The 22741-nt window shown below is 41.3% G+C and overlaps 1 protein-coding gene across 1 annotated transcript in view; it reads left to right on the top strand.

Annotated features, from left to right (window-relative positions):
- The first annotated feature begins 20591 nt into the window (after positions 1–20591).
- Positions 20592–22741, top strand: part of TOX (thymocyte selection associated high mobility group box) — a 293503-nt gene continuing 291353 nt past the window's right edge. Inside the window, exon 1 of the mRNA XM_020288798.2 lies at positions 20592–20934. Coding sequence (XP_020144387.1) covers positions 20833–20934 — 102 coding nt within the window. The 5' untranslated portion in view covers positions 20592–20832. The remainder of the gene's footprint in view (positions 20935–22741) is intronic.

Below are 22741 nucleotides of genomic sequence, written 5' to 3' on the forward strand. Positions count from 1 at the left end.
GCCCTGTAACACTTCTACTACATTTCTATCTTGGAAATTTTGGAGACGCATTTACATGTTTATTTCCTATCCCCTACACACAGGACTTACTAAACCCACTCAACGCAACCCCCAAGTGAAATACTAACTCCTGTGTTCACTTGCACCATACTTTCTCCAATCTCTCCTTTTCTTGCCCTTTCTGACTTGTAAGGAATTTTTTCCTTGGCAGAAACTTTGTCATGCATTAAAAATATTTCTGTTTATATATTTTATAAAGCTGCTTTTTTTTTTTTGCTATGCAAGGAGAGATTTTCTGAACATTTCTCTCTCTCTCTCTTCCTCACACACACACACACAGCCAGAATACAAAACTTAACTTGAAACTTTCTGCATGTGATTAAATGTTCTCCAAGCCTGTGATTATTATTGGTTTCACAGCATTTAATCATAGCAATGCAACAATTCTATTTTCAGACAATATTTCAAAAATCTTAATACTCTTAAAATTATAAATAATGCTGCAACTACAAGAAGGTATATAAAAGTCTTTGTATCTCTGATAATTTGTGTAAAATAGATTCTTGGATATGTTATTATCTTGACAAAGGGTATGCACTCTTTTGAGCTCTTGATACATTTTGCCAAATTGCTTTCTAGAAAGGTTGTAGCAATTTACAATTCACTGCAGTGTGTGATAGGTGAAAAGCGATGTATCATAGGTGATTTAATGTGCATTTCCTGATTACTCATGAGGTTGAACATTAACTGAGTGTGCTATATGTTTAACCAATTCCCTTGTAAGTATATCAGGTGATTTTAATCATTCAGTTTGGCTCTTTGTTCATTTCCTCACTCAAAATATTTGTACATCTTACTCTAAGCATAGAGCAGTGTTAAAAGGAAGAATGAGCTGACCAGCTCAGCATACTTCAATACCTATGGAATAACTGGCATACAAGGGAACGATTATGTAATGATACAAGGAAATGTAGCAGCAAATGAAGGCTTCTCAGCAAACACTCGGCTCTACAAAAGAAGAGATCCTTATTTCACTGTTTTGAGTAATCAGAATAAGCCTTAATGAAATTTCATGCTTTATACTGGAAAGGAAAATACTATATTGAAATCTGACTTTAAATGATCTTTAATTTGGCTATTTTACAGTTAATATTGTCTTCTACTCCAGGGTTTCTTTGGAACTGTTCGGCATTTATTATTTGCTGTCCCAACATTTTGCTTAACATCGTTGCTTATTTCCATTGTCTTTGGAAGAGGATCTGCTAATTGTCACCTAAAGGAATTTGGAGGTATAATTTGATCAACTACTAACAATTTAATACACTAATAGAATCATCAGCTTTTCTTTTAGTTTTATTCATCACATTCATATAAAATCAACCTCTTCTGCCTAAAAAAAAATTATTTCCATATGAGGGATCCCTTGGAACAGTCATTCATTTGTCTTCCTGTTGTGCTGTCATAACTATTCATAATAACTTCTCGTCACGGTGAAAGCCGCTCATGTGAAAACGTGATATGTGAGCGGCCATCTCAATGAAACTGTGTGATATCTCCACCAAGATGGTCCTTTAAACCCCAGATAAACAGTTTTATGTCTCCTCACTCCCTTTATATCCAGAGCCAGAGGGTCAGTCAAGCCGGTATGCTGCAGGCAAGGATAGAAACAGATGTACACATCTCATTGGTCTGAGGGACCAGCTCCAGAGGACTAATGGGGAAAAAATACATACAAATATAATATATATTACATATTTATATTTTACAGTATACAAGTATATATGTTTATATTTTAATATTACATATATACTATTATTAGTTTTATTTTATTATATATACTACTATTAGTATATATATAATATAAAAATATAAATACATATATACTTCCACTTATAAAATAAAAACAGGTAAGATCTAGTGCAGGGAAAAAGTAGAGTATCTGTTAAGAAACAGTTTATGTAACAAATAATCTTGTTTTGTGATAATAATTTCTACACCACTTTCCACCATACACTGGCTTCCTAAAGGGTCTGTTTACTTTGGAAATTGCCCGAGCTAAGAAGTGTCTTTCCTAATCTCAGTCACTACAGGCTCAATCCCGGGATATGATGGGCTATCAGAGTACCCTACACATTTATGGCGATTTTAGCACATTGACTGCCACACTAGAAAAAAAAAAAAAAAAACTTTTTTCTTGGGGCCATGGTGTTTTATTACAAAATAGAATAAAAACTTCGAAAACAAAATTATCTTTTCTAATTTAATGAAAAATTTGTGTTTTTTTTATTGTTTTCTGTGCATGAGTTACATGCAATTAAATTGTCAATTGTAACAATAAGAACATCAACAAGATTTTCACAAACCAACTGCAGGGGTTTGCACAGGGGGCCAGCCATCACCTAACATGTATATTACAGCGTGGTAGCGGGAGTGGCCTGCGCACCACTGGCTCCCAGGTGAAAAGCTGTATGAGTTACATATGCTTTCCCCCGGCTCAAAACTAGTGTGAGTTAAGTACAATTCACAAAGCAATTAATGTGTTAAAGAAAATTTTATATTTACCGAAAGAGACATAGAGGGGAAAAAAAAAAAAGAAAGTAGAAGTGAGGGAAGTGAGAGAAGGATGGGAGGTAGCAGAGAGGGGTCCATAGAGTGGCAAGACAGCTCTTTTGGTCTCAGATTGGGTTGTTTTGTACGTCTGTGGCCAGCTTTGCTAATCTGAGTTGGTCTCTTCCATCATGCTAGCCTATGCTTGCTCTCACAGTGGTGGCACAGCTAAAAAAAAAAAAATACAAGAATGAATGTGTTCTAGGCCCAGGCTTGAAACTAGCCCACCATAATTTTCATCATTTTTCTAGTGTCCAAAGCAATTCCAGTATCAATACAGACTTAAGGAATGGGGAAAAGACTTCACCTTCTAATGGAAGAAACTGCAAAATTATATTGCAAGAGACATGGTTAAAAAGAGGTGAAGACGTGGGGCTATTTTTAAAATCTATCTATCAAACATAATTATTTAAAATGAAGTTATATAAATTATTTTTCCTAATTTTTCTGAAGCTTGTTCACATTTATACATGTAACTTTAATAAAAGCAAATCATGCTATAGATATTTACCTACTAGTTTATTATGTAAATAACTTTACATGATCAGCATCTTTCCAAGTCAGTACATACAGCTAGATCATTCCTTTTTATGGCTGTATAGGGTTTAATAAATCATGTGCCATAATCTGTTTAGCCATTTTCCTATCAATGGAAAATATAGTTGACTTTTTTCCTATTACAAGCATATCTTTATGAGCACATCTTTATATACTCAGGGTTTTAAATGTAAAAGTTTGTTTCTTAGAAGAGTAATGTCTAGTTCAAAGGATGTGTACATTTTTCATTTTAATGGACTCTATTTACTTTATAGAAAAGAGCTAGTATTGGTGATATATTTGTCATAGTAATTAATGATAGTTTCTGGAACAAATAACACTAAAACACAGTGACTTAATACAAAGAAAGCCAGATATAGATCAGGCTGTCTTGAATGCCTCTCTTCCACATGGTGACGCAGGAATCCTCGCTCCTTCCAAACCATGTGCTTCTGCCACCTCATAGAATGGCCGTGGAGTTCCTTCACTAGATCCTCTGCATTCAATAAGCTGCCGAGAGGAGAGGAAGATAGAGTATAAGGAAGATAATGGGAGATGTTTTAAGGCCAAACCTTGAAGTGGCTTATTTTCTTCCACCCATTTTTCTTTGGCCAAAACTCAGTCAAATAGCTTCAATATAACCACAAGGAAGGCTGGTTAACATAGCTTCCTTGTGTGCCCAAGAATAGGAACAGTATTGATGAGCATCTGGTCAGTTCATGCCTCTGATGATGATATGTTTTCTATATGTGACATTTCTAATATCTTTTTGTTGTTATTTTAATTTAATTACTTGAAAATCTTGAAAAGTTTGTTATTACCTGAAAATCTTGTAAAACTAAAAAAGGAACAAATAATAATTCCAGACATTTTAAAATAGTAAAACAAAGCAAATACTTCCTATCTTTTCCATCCCGAACCTAGAGGTAAACATGACTGACAATTTGGAATTTGCCCTACATGGTTTGTTTCCGAAACATACATCTGTCTATTTATTAGGGATATATTTGTTTATCTATCTACATCCATTGTATATCTATATATTATAGACTGAATTGTGTCTTCTCAAAATTTGTATGTTGAAGTCTTAACCCTTAGTACCTCAGAATGTGACTGTTATTTAGAGGCAGGGTCTTTAAAGATATACAGTAATTAAGTTAAAATAAGGTCATTAGAGTGGGCCCTAATCCAATATGACTGGTTTCCTCGTAAGAAGAGGACATTAGGACACAGTCTCAGACAGAGGAAAAACCATGTGCAGAGACACAGAGAGAGCCCAGGAGAGAGGTCTCAGAAGAAAACAACCCTGCAGATGCCTTGATATCAGACTTATAGTCTTCAGAGTTGCGAGAAAATAAATCTCTGTTGTTTGAGACACCAAGTCATTGGTACTTTGTTATGAGACCCCTAATAGACTAAAACACTATGCATAATTACACATAAAGTATATAATTTCAATCTCTTTCACTCCTTCACACACTATCCCATGTATGTAAATCTTTCCCCTCTCCTTTTTTTTTGGGGGGGGGAGCAAAAGTAAATATTTTAAAGGTTTTGTTTGTATGCTTAAAAAGTTTGGTGGGAGTGATTTCAGTCACATTTTTCTCAATTTCTAGTGAGTATTAGAATTTTTTCATGTTATTGGCCGTTTGCTTATTTGCATTTCCCTTCAATAAAATGACTGTGCCATTTATCTATTTTTAAGAAATTTAAAAATTTTTAATTTGAAAAATTTTTTGTATATTATGAATCGCAAACATAAATTGCAAAGATTTTCTCACAATCTGTCAGTTGTATTTTGACTTGGTTTATGAGATGGTTTGGTTTATGGAAGTTTTACATTTTTCTATTTTGTAATGAACTTCTAGTTGTTAGATGCTCGATGCTACAGAAGATACCATGATAAGCAAGTCAGAATTCCTGTCCTCGGCCGGGCGGGGTGGCTCACACCTGTAATCCTAGCACTCTGGGAGGCCGAGGCGGGCGGATTGCTTGAGGTCAGGAGTTGGAAACCACCCTGAGCGAGACCCCGTCTCTACTAAAAACAGAAAGAAATTAATTGACCAACTAAAAAAATATATACATACAAAATATTAGCCAGACATGGTGGCGCATGCCTGTAGTCCCAGCTACTTGGGAGGCTGAGACAGGAGGATCACTTGAGCCCAGGAGTTTGAGGTTGCTGTGAGCTAGGCTGACGCCATGGCACTCACTCTAGCCTGGGCAACAAAGTGAGACTCTGTCTCAAAAAAAAAAAAAAAAAAGTATTCCTGTCCTCAAGAAGATTATAATTTCTTGGTTGAGAAGGGTACATGAACATGCCTAGCCCATAGCAGCGTCTGGAAGACATCATAAAGAAAACCAAACATTCAAGCTGTGCAGGGAGGTGAGGAAAGACTCCACAAAGTGAGCCTCTGGAAACATGAGATGAACCCCAAAAAAATCACATCTAGTACACTAGACATGTTTATTAGACCTCCCAGCCCACAGGGTTTTGAATTGCAGCCTTGAGAGTATTCATTTATTTATTGGCTGGTGATGTTTATGGATAGTATGGTGTAGGGTGAGGTGGAAAATATTAGGCAAGAAAAGAAAGGAAAGAAAAATTGATCTACCCTGAGGCTTCCAGGACAATCTCAGAGCAGAGCAGGAGCCCTACTGTGGCCTCTGAGCCACACCTTTTCCAAATGCCCCAACCCAGGGCCTGGACGGGCCAGCAATGAACCTGGCCCTCGCTAATCTTTCCTGTCTCATTCGGGCCATGCCACACAGCTCCTTAATGCACACGTGTCCGTGTGTTCTGCAGGCACCCTGAGCCACTTTGGCATTGCCTGCGAAAAATCAGCTTTAGGGAAGCAGCCTGGGCTAGAAAACTGCCTATACTTCCCTGCTGTGGGGCTGGACCACTTACCTCTGTGGGGCTGGACCACTTACCTCTGCGCCCCACCCTCCCCTCCAAGGGACGGGGTTAATAATAGAGCCTAATCATGCAGTGAGAAATTAAATGGGATAATATATATTAGGAGCTTAAATCAGTGACCGCTATTAGTGCTCAGTAAATATCAGAATGATTGGCCTTCATGGGTATCTCCTTCCATAAGGTATGCAGTGAACTTTTTTTTTTTTTTTTTTTTTTTTGAGACAGGGTCTCTCTCTGTACCTTAGGGCTGGAGTGCAGTGGTACAATCTAGCTCACAGCAACCTCCACCTTCTGGGCTCTAGCAATCTTCCTGCCTCAGCCTCTTGATTAGCTGGGACTACAGGTGAGCACCATCATGCCCAGGCACATTTTTCTATTTTTAGTACAAATGGAGTCTCACTTTTGCTCAGGCTGGTCTCAAACTCCTAACCTCAAGCAACCCTCCTGCCTCGGCTTTCCAGAGTGCTAGGGTTACAGGCGTGAGCCACTGACCAGCTGCATTGCACTCTTATTCGTACCCTTGACTTATAGATGAGGAAATTGAGGATAGGAAAGATTATTCACTCCTCAAAGCCTGGCCAATAGCAAACTTGCATTTAGACTCGGTTTGGGTGGATTTCAGAGCCTGGGTTCTCAATCCCACATGGTCCTCTCCCACCCAGAAAATGCACACAATAGCCGAGAGTGTAGAAACAGTTTTTCTACCTCCTTGGCAGAAATTGTTGCTTACGTTGGGGTAGTTTCAAGGTAAGGTGAGAAAAGCTAAATAGTGTATCTAAAAAAAGGAAGAAAAAATTTTCCTCAGTATATTCTTACAAGTTTATTTAATTATCCAGATAAACGAAACCTTAGACCTACCTTTACGAGCAAGCGCTCATGAACTTTCTTGCTGAAGTTGTCTTGGTGGGATGAGGTTGGAGCTCTTTTCCAGTCTGGAGCAGGGGGCCAGCATCCTTCCAGCCAGGCGTGGGGCTGTTGCTCACTGACTTTGGCCCAGGCAGACCCCTCAGAGGGGAGCTGACAAAGCGCCACAGAGCAGCGGCCAATGGGGTCTGTATTTTTAATTTCTATACAATTATTTTTCTTTCTGATCACTTGGCAATGTGTGTTATTTGATCTAATTTGTAGTCTCTGTCTCCTGCCAGAACCTCAAATTCTCAAAATAATTTAGGAAAGAAACTGTACCTGGTTTGTAAAGTAAAAAAATAAAGTAAAATAAAGACCTACTGAAGATATTCTTACCAGGGCCTGCGGAGCTAAAAGGAAATTCTCTATCAGGAAGGTGGTGAACTGCCTATTGGCTTGAAACACCAAATGGTAAAAACAGAGTGAACTCACCAGCAAGTAAGGAAAAATCGCACTGAATTCAGGAGAATTTTGTCCCCACTGTGAAAGAACATTATAAAAGAGACTTTCTGCTCTTTCTTTCCCCCAGAAAAAGTTGAACCACTGAGGAAAAATAGGTTCAAATCTATTCCATAATGTGGAAGGGATATTCAATGCTACCTCATTGCTTCAGTCAGTTCCTTCTCATATTCTAAAAATGAATAAAAATAATGCTTTCAATCAGAATAAGCAGTTTCTTTATGCGAGGACAAATGAAGGTAGCATTAATTTTTAGACTCCCTTATTGTATTTTCGAGTGCTCACATGATGAATGTTCTGCAGTGCACTTTCTTCTTCCTGCCTGTTGAAGCCCAAGGGCCCAGGATAAGCCTTGAGCTCCAAGCCAGGCTCATTAGGGCCCCTCCATCCTTGCCTGTAAACACAGTACACCTTTGCCTCCTCTGAGCCTCTGTGCACTGATCAATAGTCCAGGTCTGCAAACTGGGGACACTCAATGCAATAGTGGATAGTAAGTGTGATCATATCTATATGTCTGTACATCTCTATCTGTAGAAAGAATTAAGCTAGACAATAGATGAAAATTACTAATACGTGTTCCTACTCCTTGAAACTAATTTCACAGAATAAAAACATTTTTTTCCACCCATTTTCAGGGAGAAAATGTCCAATCTCTTTAGGACAATTTTTATGTGTCTGTAGTTAGAACTAAATTATGTAGCTGGGCCAATACCTTTGTAATACATATTCTATTAGGTTATTAAATATGAAATATCTGATGTCCTTCAGTACTAATTATGACAGTTGATATCTCTGACATTTCACTTTGACACTTGTTGTTTTATTTTTATTGTGAAGGCACATTCTCATTCATTCAAACACATAATTTGGCTTGTGATTACCTTTCAAAGTTTTGTATAGAGCAATTTTTGTGAAACCATGGATAAGTCTAAAATTCCTGTTATTTTTGAATATCAGTTCCATTATGGAAACAATGCAGTGCAGACAGATGGAAATATCAAGGAAGTGTTTGGGAAGGTTGTGGCTAATGAACACATGGTATGTCAATGGTTTGAGAAGTTCCATTCTGGTAATTTTAACCTTAAAAATGGGCTACCTGCGTGATCAGAGACCAATGTGGGTAATGATGAGCTGAAAGCTGTAGTGGAAGTGAATCCATCTCAATCTATGCCTGAATTAGCAGCAAGGTTTTATGTTACTATTCCAACAATATTGGACCATTTGAAACAAATAGACAAGGTAAAGAAGCTGTATAGATGGGTTCTGCATGAATTAAATGAGCATCAGAAGAGGAATGTGGCAAAGCTTGCCTTTCTTTGCTGTCATGACATAAATGCAAACCATTTCTACACCATATTTTTATGTGTGATGAAAAAATGGATTCTTTTTGACAGTGTGTTTGGCACAATGGTTGGATAAAGATGAAATGTCGAAACACAGTCCAAATCTGAATATTCATCAAAAAAAGCTAATGGTGTCTGTTTGGTGATACATTGCTAGTATTATCCGCTACAGTTTCACGAAACCTGGTCAATCAATTACCGCAGATGTCTACTGCAAGCAATTGGATGAAATAATGAGATGCTTGAGAATAAGCAGCTGAAATTGTTCAATAGAGACAGGCCAACCCTCTTACGAGACAATGCTCAACCACATGTCGCACCAACACTGCTCAAACTACAGACACTGGCCTTGGAAACTCTCTCTGTCATCCACCCTATTCACCAGACCTTGCACCAACTGACGACCACTCCTTTCAGGCTTTGGACCCCTTCTTGCAAGGAAAAATATTCAATTCTCAACAAGCTGTGGAAAACACAGTGATTTCATCACTATTTACTGTGTAGGCTCCTTTGCTGCTGTCGGACACAAGCTACCGTTAAGATGGCAAAACCATGTGGATAGTGTAGGCACATACTTTGATTACTTGTACTGCGTCTTGTTTGAGATGTAACAAACTACACTTTGATTCAAAATCGAACATTTCTTACTTATTGTCCTAATACCTGTCATTGAGGCAACAAAGTTCGGGGCTGTAAAGTGCAGTAAACTACTGGTGTTCAAATCCTGGCTTTAATGCTTCCTGCGATTATGTATTATAATTATTTCGTCAACATATAGTGAAGGGAAAGCTGTTTGAATTTATTTTAACTTAATTCAATTAAACAAATAATATTTTAGTACTTGTTATGTTCTAGAAATTGTGTTGGGCATTGCAGGAGCCTCAGAGATGAACTGGGCATGGTAATACTTCCCTGAAAACTTTTTGTCTAGTTGAAAAAGGAGGTAAGATAAAATACATAACCTGTAGCACAAGCTGAAATAGAAGAAGTCCCATCAAAGGATCACCAACAAGCGCTGTGAATGAATGGGGAGAGCTCAGGTGCCACTGTTTGGACTGGAGAGGTTTCAGGAAGGCTTTGGCAGGTAGGATGAGAACAGGGACAAGAGGGTAACATCAGGAAGCAGCAGGTAGGGCAGGGCACTGCCCATGAATAAGCACGTGGAAGCCAGACAAATTCAGAGAGTGTTAAAAGAATGAGCAGTGATCTGCTTTTGTGTTTCTACACAAAAATATTGAGAGAAATAAGCCTAGAAATCTATGTTGGGGTCTGGAACTCTGGGTGAGGAGTCCTTACCTAACTCTAAAGTAAGTAAAAATGGGCAATGTTCACTGATAAGTACCAAGTGCCTCTGGAAGCTTCTAGAAAGAGATTAAATACTAGCTTAAACTATAGATGCAAAGATACTAAATCAATAGGAAGCAACTTTATGAGTTTTCATATGTGAAAATAGCAGATTAAACTTTGAATGGAAATTTGTAAATTAATTTACAGTTTTTAAGAATGGGTTGGACTTTATCACATTTTACCAAGCAGCAGCCTCTCTGAAAGAACTTTTTTGCAGGAATTGAAATAATTAAATTGGAGATTCGGTATACCTTTTCAATCATTTTATTAAAAAACTCATTCTGGTTTTCTCTGAGGGAGAGATAAACCACTGCTAAGGAAGTGGCTAAATCTTTTTTAAAGTACTGTATTCACCATAAAATACATGACACAATTCCCAAATAACACCTAATAGAAGCTGGTCACATTGAATCAGAGAATACTTGCCTTTTCAAAACTAGCTTTTTGTACTTATTTCTATTCCAGATGTTGGGGATACAAAGACAATTGAGATATAATCTAGAATGCAAGAAGAAGTGCTTATAAACAAATCATTACAATACAGTGATGAAGGAATACACGTTATGTACGAGGAGAGGGGAGTTAAGATTTTATTGAAGGAATATTTGATTGAGTATTGAAAATAATAAAAGTTGTCATGTGAATATGGGATAGTGAGGAAATTCTTACACAGAGGGAATAGTAGGTGCACTCATTTTGAGTGCACACATTTTGCATATATTTTGTGGAATTTATGCCTGTTTCATATTTTGATGCTATTATAAAAGGTACTTTTTTCAATATCCAATTGTTTGTTGCCAGTATATAGAAATGTAATTATTTTTGCATCCTGACCTTGTATACTATAGTGTCTATAAACTAATTTATTACTTCTAGTAGCCTTTTTGGGCAGACTCTGATAAAGCAGTTACATCCAGAATATATAAAGAACTCATACAACTCACTAATAAGTGGGAAAACATCACAATTTTTAAAAGGCAAACACTTAATAGACTCTTCATAAAGGAAGATTTACTAATGGCAAACATATGAAGTCATGCTCAACATCATTACTCATTAGGGAAAAGTAAATTAATAAAAATTATAACAAATCCACCAGAATGGCTAATATTAAATGAATTGCTATTACACACCTACGAGAAAGACTAAACTTGAAAAGACTGGTAATGCCAAGAACTGGCAAGGATTTAGACAACCAAAATTCTCATAAATTCCTGGTAGGAATGAAAAATGAAACAGTCATTTCTGAAATCAGTTTGGAAGTTTCTTATAAATTTAAACATGCATTTACCATACAATCTAGCAGTCATGTTTCTAGGTATTTATCCCCCCAAAATTAAAACATATGTCCATATAAGCATTTGGATTTGGATTTTCATAGTAGCTTTATTCCCAATAGTTAAAACAGGAAAGAATCTACATGCCCATCAACCAATGAATGGATAAACAAAATTGTGTTATATTCGTAATGGAATATTACTCAGAAAAAAAGGGAAACAAACTACTGATAGATATTATCATGACATGGATGAATTTCAAACACATTATGCTAAGGGAAAGAAACCAGACATAAAAGACCACATACTATATGATCAGATTTATATGACATCTGGAAAAACCAAAACTAGAGTGACAATTGTCAGTGGTTTCTAGGGACTGAGGGTTGGGAGAAAGGACTGACTGCAAAGGGCTCAGAGGAACTTTGTGAACTGTAGATTTTTATATTGTGATTGTAGCAGTAGCTTACAAATGTAAAAAATTCTCAAACCCTATCAAATTTGTACATTTAGTATCAGTGGATTTTATTGTAGACAAATTATTCCTCTGCCTCAAAATAAGTCATGGTGAGTTTAGGTTACTACAACTGTAGGTCCATAATCCCTTATTGGACACCCTACAGGCCAAATGTGTTTTGAAATTCATATATTTTTTAAATTTTTGCAAGGTTTTACAGTATATTACACAAACTCCATTTAACATGAGATTTAATTAGTCCCCCATAATCAAACACAATAATATTTCTGTAGCAACACATGTGAATATTCATTGAGTAGGATCAATAAATTCTATATAAAGCCTCTTGCCAGTTCAGATTAGATGAAGCCTCTAGGTTTTGCTGGCACAAAGCAGCTTTAAGTTTTCAGAGCTTTTTGTATTTCAGAATTGCAATTAAGGGGCTATGGTCCTGTCCAAGTAGTTTTCTATAATTGAAGATGCTGAGGTTGGGGCCGAGAGGAGGGAGATTTTGAGGTTGCAAAATATGAGGCTAGAGAGAAAGGTAGCTCACAGAGGTTCACAATGTGCAATTAAATATTTTTCTAAGTATACTTGTGCTATAGTTACTATAGTAGATTAGCAGATTAACAAAACCTCAGAAAAAGGTATATCTGGTCTCTCCTTCTATAATGAGTACCTCCTGTAATTGCTTATGGAATCCTTACTGCAACAGAAATAGTGTGTGAAAATCCCATTGTCCATAAAATATTATAATACAAACATATCAATGTCAGTTCCTATACTAAAGCCCTTCAAGACTCCTCAACACCATTAAGGTAAAGTTCAGCTTTTCAGTTAGACACACGAAGTTTCAACGATCTGAATGACCTTTTACATCTCCTCTCACTGCTGCTGTGACACATCTATCCTTCCCCTACCCGTATCTTGGTGAGCTAAAAACTACAACAAATATCCAATTATTTTGGTTGTTTCCAAACTTTTCTTTATCTTTAAAGCCTGACTCTGTTCATGCTCTTCCCTTGGCTTAAATACTGTTTTCTCTGTTCATTCTCTGACTACTTTCTGTTGTAAGAGATTACAAATGCATTTAGAGGCCACACAGACAACATAAATGGGCAAGCTGGGCATGGTGGTGCACCTGTAGTTCCAGCTATTTGGAAGGCCGAGGTGGGGGGATCACTTGAGCCTAGGGGTTTGAGACCAGCCTGGGCAACATAGCAAGACTGTGTCTCCAAAGGAAAAAAAAATGAAAGAAAGAAAACATAAATGAGCAAAACAGCCAAGAAGGAGAGGGAATGGAAGGAATAGGGGGAGGAACAACACCAACTAACAAGTATTGCTATATTGTTACCTACACCACTGGACATACATTATGGTTACTTTAACTAGAAGTGATATTAGACTACAACAACACAGATGCAGCAGCATAGAGAATATAAGACTATTGTAACTATTTCCAAGATGTCTTAAATATGTGGACATGTTTACATATTGTGACACCTTGAATTTCTATCAGTAGCTTCCTAAATTAACTCTTTCTGAGACCAAGAATAAATTTGCTAAGTTAAGTTGTTGTCTTAGCTTGGGCTCTTATAACAAAATACCATAGATTGAGTGGTTTAAACAACAGGCATTTATTTTCTCTCAGTTCTGGAGGCTGGAAACCAAAGATCAAGATGCCAGCATAATGTGTTCCTGGTGAGGGCTCTCTTCTTGGCTCTAGAAGGCCACCTTCTCACTGTGCCCTCACATGTCAGGGAGAGAAAGAGCAAGCTCTCCAGCATCTCCTCTAAGGGCACCAATCCCACCATGGTGGTCCCATCCTTGTGACCTCACCTAATTATCTCTCAAAGGCCCCATCTCCAAATATCATCATATCAGAAGTTGGGGCTTCAACATATGAATTGAAATGGGGTGGGGGAGGAAGAACACAATTCAGAGCAGTTGTCTTCTTGTAAAGAGTAATGAGAAATTGATGATATATGGGGGCCAGAACTCCTACTCACAGAGATTCTGTCCCTTCCTTCTAGGAGCTTAAAATCAGTATCAGACACATTAATACAGAAAGGCATATTCAAAAGTCATTAGGAAGAAAATGGAAATGTTCAAGCAATACATTGGTAGACAGACAATCAAATTATGACTATAAGGTCGAGCAAAAATGGATTTTTAGTGGAAGGAAACAGTGAGTACCTACTCTTGGGGGAGATTAGGTAGGGGAATGCAAAGTCATGTTTACCTAATCAACCCCTGAAGACTGCATGGGAGGAGTGGGACTTCAGCAGCAACTATCAACCTGAGTGGGAAGCTGGGGAATTGTCTTAAATTTGTGTGAATTTCAAATTAGTGAAGGCTTCACATTAAAACATATTATATAGTAAGGCAGGAGGATTCATTTTGTTTCATCTTTGGCTCTGAGATCATCCTAAAAGGCTATCCATATCATGTGAGTCTATCCTTTTACAAAAGTAACTTCTAAAAATGTATTAATTATTTTAATTTCTAGTTTTATGTCATATCTTAAATTTTACCTACAAAATCAGATGTTTGCTACTTTTTACGTGTCATCAAAGTCTTTGAAAATATTCAGGAATCAGACCTAATGCAAAAGAAAGCATTTTTAGGCATCAAACGACTACAACAGATTCTTTGGCTCATCGTTTAGATGAACTGCATTGTATGTTATCCAAAATTTATGAGCACCGGAGTCCTTCAGATAATTTGGACTAAGTTCAAACCCTCTGCCCACTCAGTCCTATATAAAGAGGACATAGTTCAAGAAGGGTGTCAGTGGGCCCACAGGTGACTTGCCAAACCTTTGGTTGCAGAGATTTTAAAATCGGTCCTAAGGAGAGCCCACAACTCTCCTTTGGCAATATGTTCAAGATCATATTGGGGAAATTATTTGCACGTGTGACTACATATTCCAATTCCTCATGTTGAGCTTTGGTGGGGGTGTTCTTCCCCTGTTACTCGTGCAAGAACTCCGGATGTACACGATTTGAAGACATTACATTGCCTCTCAGTATTCCCTCCTTAGACAGGTGCTTTAATCTTCCTTACAGGTCTTATTTCCGATCCTTTAGCCATCACTGATAAGAAACTAAGTTCCCATCCCTCCTTGTCTCACTCTAGACACATGCACTGACTAGTCTAAGTCCTATGAGTTATCTTTTTGTTTTTCCACCTGAGTATTATATTTCCCTTCCTGAGTATTATATTTCCTTTCTAAACTGAAATGTTGCTGTTGACTCATCGTACCTTTTGCGAAAACAACAATAGCAAAACATAGCTATGAATACATTTAAAAATAAGTCATAGAGTGTTCAGAGAAACCAGAATTATCTTCCTTTTGTATTACTCCGGTTCCCTTTTGGGCTCCACTTCTTGGGCAAAATATGAGCCTTGATTATCTATTTTCACCAAAATTGCATTTACTAAGGAAGGAATATTAACTCAGGTAAGCAAAATGATTGTTCCTTTCATCTCAGCAATTCCACACCTACTCCCCTTCCAATTGACTTTTTATAGAATATTAGTTTGCATTAAAAAATCCATTTAATTGCATTGGAAAAACACTTCACTGCCATGCTCCAGGCCGATACCATGTTGCAGCTGCTCCTATTTAAGGGATAATTGTAGCCTCACTCTTCTACAAGGAACTAATTCTGATTTTGAAAGGATTTGTCCTCACAGTTTATCCTGATGAGAGAGGACTGGATTATTGCCGTGTAAAATAGCTGAATAGTCCTATTATAGCTATTATGCCACAAATGTTGTGTATTGTTGAAGATCAAAGTACTGTACCACACTCAATGGTGAGATGTACAAGCATGGCACACTTCCCAAATTATGTAAAAAATACTGCATTTTATGAGTCATTTAGTACCATGTGAGCTATGTGTGGACCCTGTATCATTTCCTTCAAACTTTCCTCATCATCCTGAAATCCTTTATTTTCTGGTTGAAAGACTTACAATCTAGTCATTTCTCACTAGTCTCTCCAGGAAATAAACTTCAGTACTCTGTTTTCTTCCATTGCAGGATATTACTTATTGCATATCATTCTATTTTACATTTAAATTACTTTAGAAACATGGTAAGTAACCCTGGACAACAGTAAATTCTAACTGGTAAATTGAGAAAATGAAAACATTTCCCATCAAAACTATTAATGATGCTTTTTGAATCTTTAAAATATGCAGGATTCAGTACTGGTTAGGTTCTAAGGAAATGAGCATAGCTACTTCACCTTACAACCTTGTTAGGAAGGTAAACCTGTATACACACGCATGACAAGATGCTTTATAATACAAGGTGGCCCATATGAGGTGCTAAATGAATGTTTTTTTAAAGAACGAGGCTTTCTTAACACTCAAAAAATTATGACGTTGGCTATCTCTGAAAAATTCACCTTTAAATAAGAAGCCAGCGAAGTACTGAATATTAATTCATTTATACAGTATGGCATTCTTTGATTTTATTTTTTATATTTGGCATTTCTAAAATCAATCCCTCTATATGTTGTTTCTTTCTCATAGTCGATCTATAGAGGGCTTCCACCCTTGAAGAAAAACTAACTCCAAAATCTAACAAAAAATGCCTGTCTAGAAGTGCCATTTGTTGTTGAATGATTTTTATAAGACTCTCATAAATCACAGATAGGATTAACTGTCTAGAGGCTGTTTTCCCGAAGTAATACATTCTGTATGTGATTTGGAGACATTATTACAAGATTTAGGACTTACCTACATAATACAAAGAATCAGTAAACATAAAATGTGGTCAGTGAAAACAATTGCAAATTTGAAAACACAGCAATTTGTGAAACTATAATTAAAATGAAGATGGAATGTTGAGGAAACAAAGTCAAATGTTCAGTGTGGTTTGTAATTACTGGGCAGGCTTTCCAATGTCACCTGTAAAATTAAATGAGACAGTTAAACTAAATGTAAAGAAATCAGGACCAGGTGTAGGACGTAGTAGACATTTCATAAGTTGTAGGTATTGGTGATTTTATAACACTACTAGCAAGGAGATGTTTTCTTTGTGGGCATACATTTTCTGATAATTACAGTACAAACAAGTTTCTAGTTCAGACGAATAAGTTGTAACCTGGACCTATACAATTAACTCATACATGGTTACTTGGAGTAACTGGGTAGATTGCCAAACTCCTTCTCTAAAAGGGCAGTGCAGAAGATGGGGTGCTGGGAATTGTGATCCTTAATGTCCTCTTGTAAAGACCAGCACAAAACAACAATCCAGCTTATTTACTAAGATTTCATGCTTTCAACATTTCCTTTGTGCCCACTTTATCTTTTTTTCTAGACCAGTAGTTCTCAATCTTTCCTGAGAATTAAAACCACTGGGGAGTTTATAACAATTCCTATGCCCAGGCCCTACTCAAAATGAATTTAATCAGAATTTATGCAGGTGGGGCCCTGGCATAAGTACTTTTAAAAACTGCTAAGAGACTCCACTGACAAGACAAGGTTGGAAAAGACCACTCTAGAATACTATAAACTCATCTACAGCAGAGCCCACTTTCAGTAATTTGTTTTTATATTTCATACCCATACATAGTACATAGTATTAGTGCTTTTCACTAATCTAGCTGGTGAATAATCTACAAATGAATAAATGAATGGACAAATAATGAGTATTCCATTTAGCCATGATATGGACTTGATTGTCCTAGAAACTGAAAAGTAATATAAGTACTGCTTTATTTTCTAAATTAATAAGATTCACTCAGAGGTTTAGATATTCAACTTTCCCAAGGTTTTTTTTGGTAGAAATATATCCATTGAGTGTCCAATGGGCCTTGGATAGAGCAATTTTTTCAGATTACACTGAGATGATCTGTCTACTTTCTATGTGCCAGTGACTGGAGTTAAGAGATTTTTTTTCAACAGCTCATATTCCTACTCATCACACCACGCCATACACAGACATGCTGCTTTGATGGCATCTACTCTATATGGGAGAAACCAGGCCCTGATTAAGTACAGGAATTGCAGGTCCCATGCATTTGTTTCTCCCCCAAGGTAGAGAAGAGTAGTGGGCCTTGAGAACAAAAGGGGAGACTTCATCATCTCCCAGGTGTCAAGACGCAAATAATGATATTGTTCCAGCCCTGGACCCTTTCATTTCATCTTCCTGGTGTTCACAGGGCCACCAAACAAATCAGTTATGGATTCTAATACAATTTTTAGGCCAGGCGTGGTGGCTCACGCTTGTAATCCTAGCACTCTGGGAGGCCGAGGCAGGCGGACTGCTCTAGGTCAGGAGTTCGAAACCAGCCTGAGCAAGAGCAAGACCCCGTCTCTACTAAAAATAGAAAGAAATTAATTGGCCAACTAACATATATAGAAAAAATTAGCCAGGCATGGTGGTGCATGTCTGTAGTCCCAGCTACTCGGGAGGCTGAGGCAGAAGGATTGCTTAAGCCCAGGAGTTTGGGGTGAGTTGCTGTGAGCTAGGCTGACGCCATGGCACTCACTCTAGCCTGGGCAACAAAGTGAGACTCTGTCTCAAAAAAAAAAAAAAAAAGATTCTAATACAATTTTAAAAACCAAGTTTTGAAATGATGTAATATATTGGTACTAAATGTTGGATTGATGACAGGAATTTAAGTTTAGAAATGTTTACTTTAAATCTAAAAGGCTTGTGATTATTATTATTGGGGAAGGAAATACATAAAAGCATATTTTAGCATCCACAATTGAATTTTGAAAGCTGATGTTATAAATCACAAAACTTCATTTAAATTTTACCATAAAGACCTTTATTAGGAGGAAGAACACATTTTCTTACTGATTTTGTGCCTAGAAGGACTCCTGAAAGTGGAGAGGGATTCTTTTTTCTTTACTTGCTCCTTCTTCTCACGCCAACCTCCACCATGTCAATCTGGAAGGTGGGAAGAAAGCTGCATTTTTGCTGTTTATAAAAATGATAAGGAGAAGAAAGACAATGGCTGAAAAGAAAGGAAGAGCACGGTAAGGAGTACAAAGTAATGCTTAACACAAGCTTCCTGAAAGAAACTTGCATAGACAAGATGCTTAGCAATGTTAATTTTACCATTTCTTATAGTCTTAGATTCCCCCATAGGTCTCCGGTTCTATTTGGTGCTCTCAATTGCTGGGGAAGGGACGTTGCTATGGGAAGGTTGCACAGGCCAGGTGGCAGTCAACGTTACTAGAGGGTGTGTGGGGTAGCACAAGGTTCTCAGTATCCTCCTTGACTCCAGAAACAAGTGGAACAGAGGAAGACCTTCCAGGCACCTTTGCTGGGAGGGTCTTGGCCCCATGGTGCCAGGCTGCTCTCTCCTGACAAAGTAAGTATTGCCCACTCCTACTTGGACTTCCCACCAAGGTCACTGGCCCCAGGAATAAATGTTGGACCACAGCCAAGAGATCCAAAACTGTCCCAGCCACCAGGAGACACCAAGTTGCGAGTTTTCGGGATGAGGAGGCAAAGCGGGAAAACACGCCTGGCGATTTCCTCATCCCACTTACCGACCGCAGAAAGGGGGAGGCGGACTCCAGGTCTTCCGGGGCCCCCCAAGAGCATTACTGAGCATCCAGGTACAAAAAGAGACGAATCCCATGAAGGTCAACTAGCAAACCCATATGTTTTCCCTCTAGCCTGATCCTGTGCTGATAATTGTTTCCTTATTTACCCTTCGAACCCCCCTACGTTATTTGTGAGTGCGCTAGGCAGCCTCAGCCTTCGCAAACCCTCCAGTGGGGTACGGGTCACGGGGAGGTGCGGGCTGGCGGCGCGAGAGAAAGAGACCCGGGGTGATCCTTACAGCCCACCGGCCCCGGGGCGGGCGGCTCCCGGCCCGGCGGTCTGCGCGGGTCCCCAGGTCAGTGGCCCACTCACGGCGCGCAGACGGCCGCGCTCCCTGCGGGTCCTCGGCCCCCAGGAGCGGCGCTGTGCAAAAAGTCCCCTCCACTACCGGTCGGGAGTATGGGGTTGGGGCGCAGAGCCAGGGTGGGGACGGCCGCGGAGCGGGTGCACGGGGGGCTCAGAGCCAGGGTGGGGACGGCCGCGGAGCGGGTGCACGGGGGGCTCAGAGCCAGGGTGGGGACGGCCGCGGAGCGGGTGCAAGGGGGGCTCAGAGCCAGGGTGGGCACGCCGCGGAGCGGGGTGGGGCCGGGGCGGGCCGGGGGCGGGGCCGCGGGCGGTGCGCCACAGCGCCCCCTCGCTGCGCGCTCCCCACTGTGCCCCGAGGCCGCCGGTGGCTCGGGCTCACCAGCCCCTTTGTGTGCGACACACTGGCCCGGAGGAGCGCGGCTCGGGCTCGGCGGAGACTCCCCGGGGTCCCGCCGTGTCCACCCCGGCCGGGCCGCGCTCTCCTCCTGCTCCGCTCCTCCCTCCGCCGGCCCGGCCCGAGCCGCAGCCACTGGGCCGCCAGCAGCCCGAGTCCCGCCGCGCTGCCCGCCCCGCCCGGCCAGGGGCGCTCGCCCCGCTCCTGCCCCGTCCCCTCTCGAGTCCTCCTCCACATCCCGGGCCTCCAAGGTGGAAAAAATAAACTACCCTCAGAGTAACTCAGAGTCTCCAATAAAACGCCCGGGACCGGGAGCCCGAGCGCGCGTGCCGGGCGGCGAGGGGCGCGGGAGGCGGGGATGGGGGCGCGGGCGGGGGGACAATGAGCGCATGAAGTTACCTGCCCGGCGGCGGCGGCGGCGGCGGGACCGGGAGGCGGCGGCGGAGCAGGCTGCGCGTCGGCGCCGACGAGTGCGCGCCGCGGCTTGGGGGAGAGTTGAGCGCTTTTCCCCCCTCTTTTTTTTTTCTTTTTTTTTTTTTCTCCTCTTCTTCTTAAACAAACCACAAACGGATGTGAGGGAAGGAAGGTGTTTCTTTTACTCCTGAGCCCAGACACCTCTCTCTGTTCCGTCTAAGCTTGTTTTGCTGAACACTTTTTTAAAAAGGAAAAGAAAAGGAGTTGCTTGATGTGAGAGTGAAATGGACGTAAGATTTTATCCACCTCCAGCCCAGCCCGCCGCTGCGCCCGACGCTCCCTGTCTGGGACCTTCTCCCTGCCTGGACCCCTACTATTGCAACAAGGTGAACGCTCTGCTTTTGTTTCCGCCGTGTTCTCGCTGCTGGGTCCCGGGAGGGCGGCGGGGCCGCTCGGGCACGGGCCGGCGCGGCGAGGCCGGTCCCCGCGCGCTCGGCTCGCGGCCGGCGGCAGCCCTGCGTGCGCCCGGGGAGTAAATATTGTGGAGTAGCTCGGGGGTTTGCCAGACACCGCGATTGTGCGGAAAGTGACACGATTTGTTCGGATTCTTTCCTTCCTGCTGTTTGTGACTAAGGATCCCTGCCTAGGTTTGCCGGGGGGCGTTTAAAAAAATAATAAGAGAAAACCGCGGAATACTTCGGGGGTGTGTCTGGGGTCCGGGAAAGGAGGCAGAGGAAGAGAATTCACTTTATTTCCCAGTTCCCTCTTCTCCCTCCCTCCCTCTCCCGGGCAGTGGAGGTTCGTGGCACTGCTTCCCTGCCCGGGATTAGTTGCCAGGGGAGCAGCCGGGAGTTGGGGTGCAGCGACCCGGGAGGCGCCCCCCCCCGCCCCCGCTTGGAAAACTGCTCCGCAACTCTTTTGTTTTCCCAAACCGGTTCGGGCGGCCGAGCCTCGGGTCCGGACACTGGTCGGCAGGCTAGGGGGCTGTGCAGTGGCTGGGTCACCGATCGGCGACTAGCTCCAGTTTTGGGGGTGCGTACGGAGGTTACAAGTTTGTTGGGAGCCGAGCAAGCGCGTCGCGCGTTCAAGTCCAAAGCTGTCGCAGTCGGCAGGGCGTTGAGGAAGGGTCCCACACTACAGCGGGGCCACGGCCCACTGACCCCGGGTGCCTGGGCCGCGGGGGACCGGGCCGACGTGGACTATGCTGGGGACCCGGAGGTGGGGCGCCAGCCGGGGCTGCGGCAGAGTTCTGCTGGGTCCTCGGATAGGATAGTCAAAGGGTACCTAGGGAAGGATTACTCTCCTGGCTTCTCGAACTCTCATCCGCGAGAGGGAGGCCAGACTGGAACTGGTGCCTCAGAGCCGCGCAGGGCTACGACCGTCCCAGCCTCGGGCTTGTTGGACGTGTTTAAGCGGCCCCGCCGGACGAACGTCGGCGGGGAGAATTGGGTTCTCTGAAACGCCGGGCCGACCTTCTAGATGCCCAGCTCTCGCTTGGAGATAAATCCGCCTGATAGTCGCAACCCCTGCGGGCACTTCCACGTCGACCCTTGGGTGTATTCCACGGGAGAAATCTTGGGACTCCCAGCGTTTGCCTGGTGGCCAGTCCTCACCAAACAGCTTTTTTACGCGGTACGGAGGTATTTAGCGTGCTGCGTTCCCAGCTCCTGGGCTCCCCACTACGAGACCCACTCGCAGCTCTGAGTCTTGGACAGTCCTAACACACACACACACACACACACACACACACACACACACACACCCCTGTGGAGAAGCCCGTCCATGCTGTCTGCGGTGCAAGACCTGCTCACGAGGGCTGTGGTGTGTGCCGGTGGTGTTTAGGCACGTTAGAAAAGAGGGAAATCTTGTGATGGGCAAGGCAGAAAGGCTTTCATCACTCGGGGAGCCCTTTACCTAGAGGCAAGTTGAAAGGTGCGGGGGGAACTTCGGCAAGCGCAGAGGAGTTTGTGTGATGAAGTTTCATTATTTCCTGGGGACGTCGTTCGTTTAGTCTAAAATCTGTTTTGCCTTTACACTCAAGTACTCTGTTACGTTTCATTTTTGCTTATGACACCAATACTATTACTAAAAAACAATAAAATAAAATAAAGTAGCAGTCCTATCTTGGAGAGTGAACATATCCTACAGTAGTCACCAGGACTGAAAGCTCAGAACCATGTGGGCAATGGAACT

This window comes from Microcebus murinus, chromosome 7 (assembly GCF_040939455.1).
Source record: "Microcebus murinus isolate Inina chromosome 7, M.murinus_Inina_mat1.0, whole genome shotgun sequence".
Taxonomy (NCBI): domain Eukaryota; kingdom Metazoa; phylum Chordata; class Mammalia; order Primates; family Cheirogaleidae; genus Microcebus; species Microcebus murinus.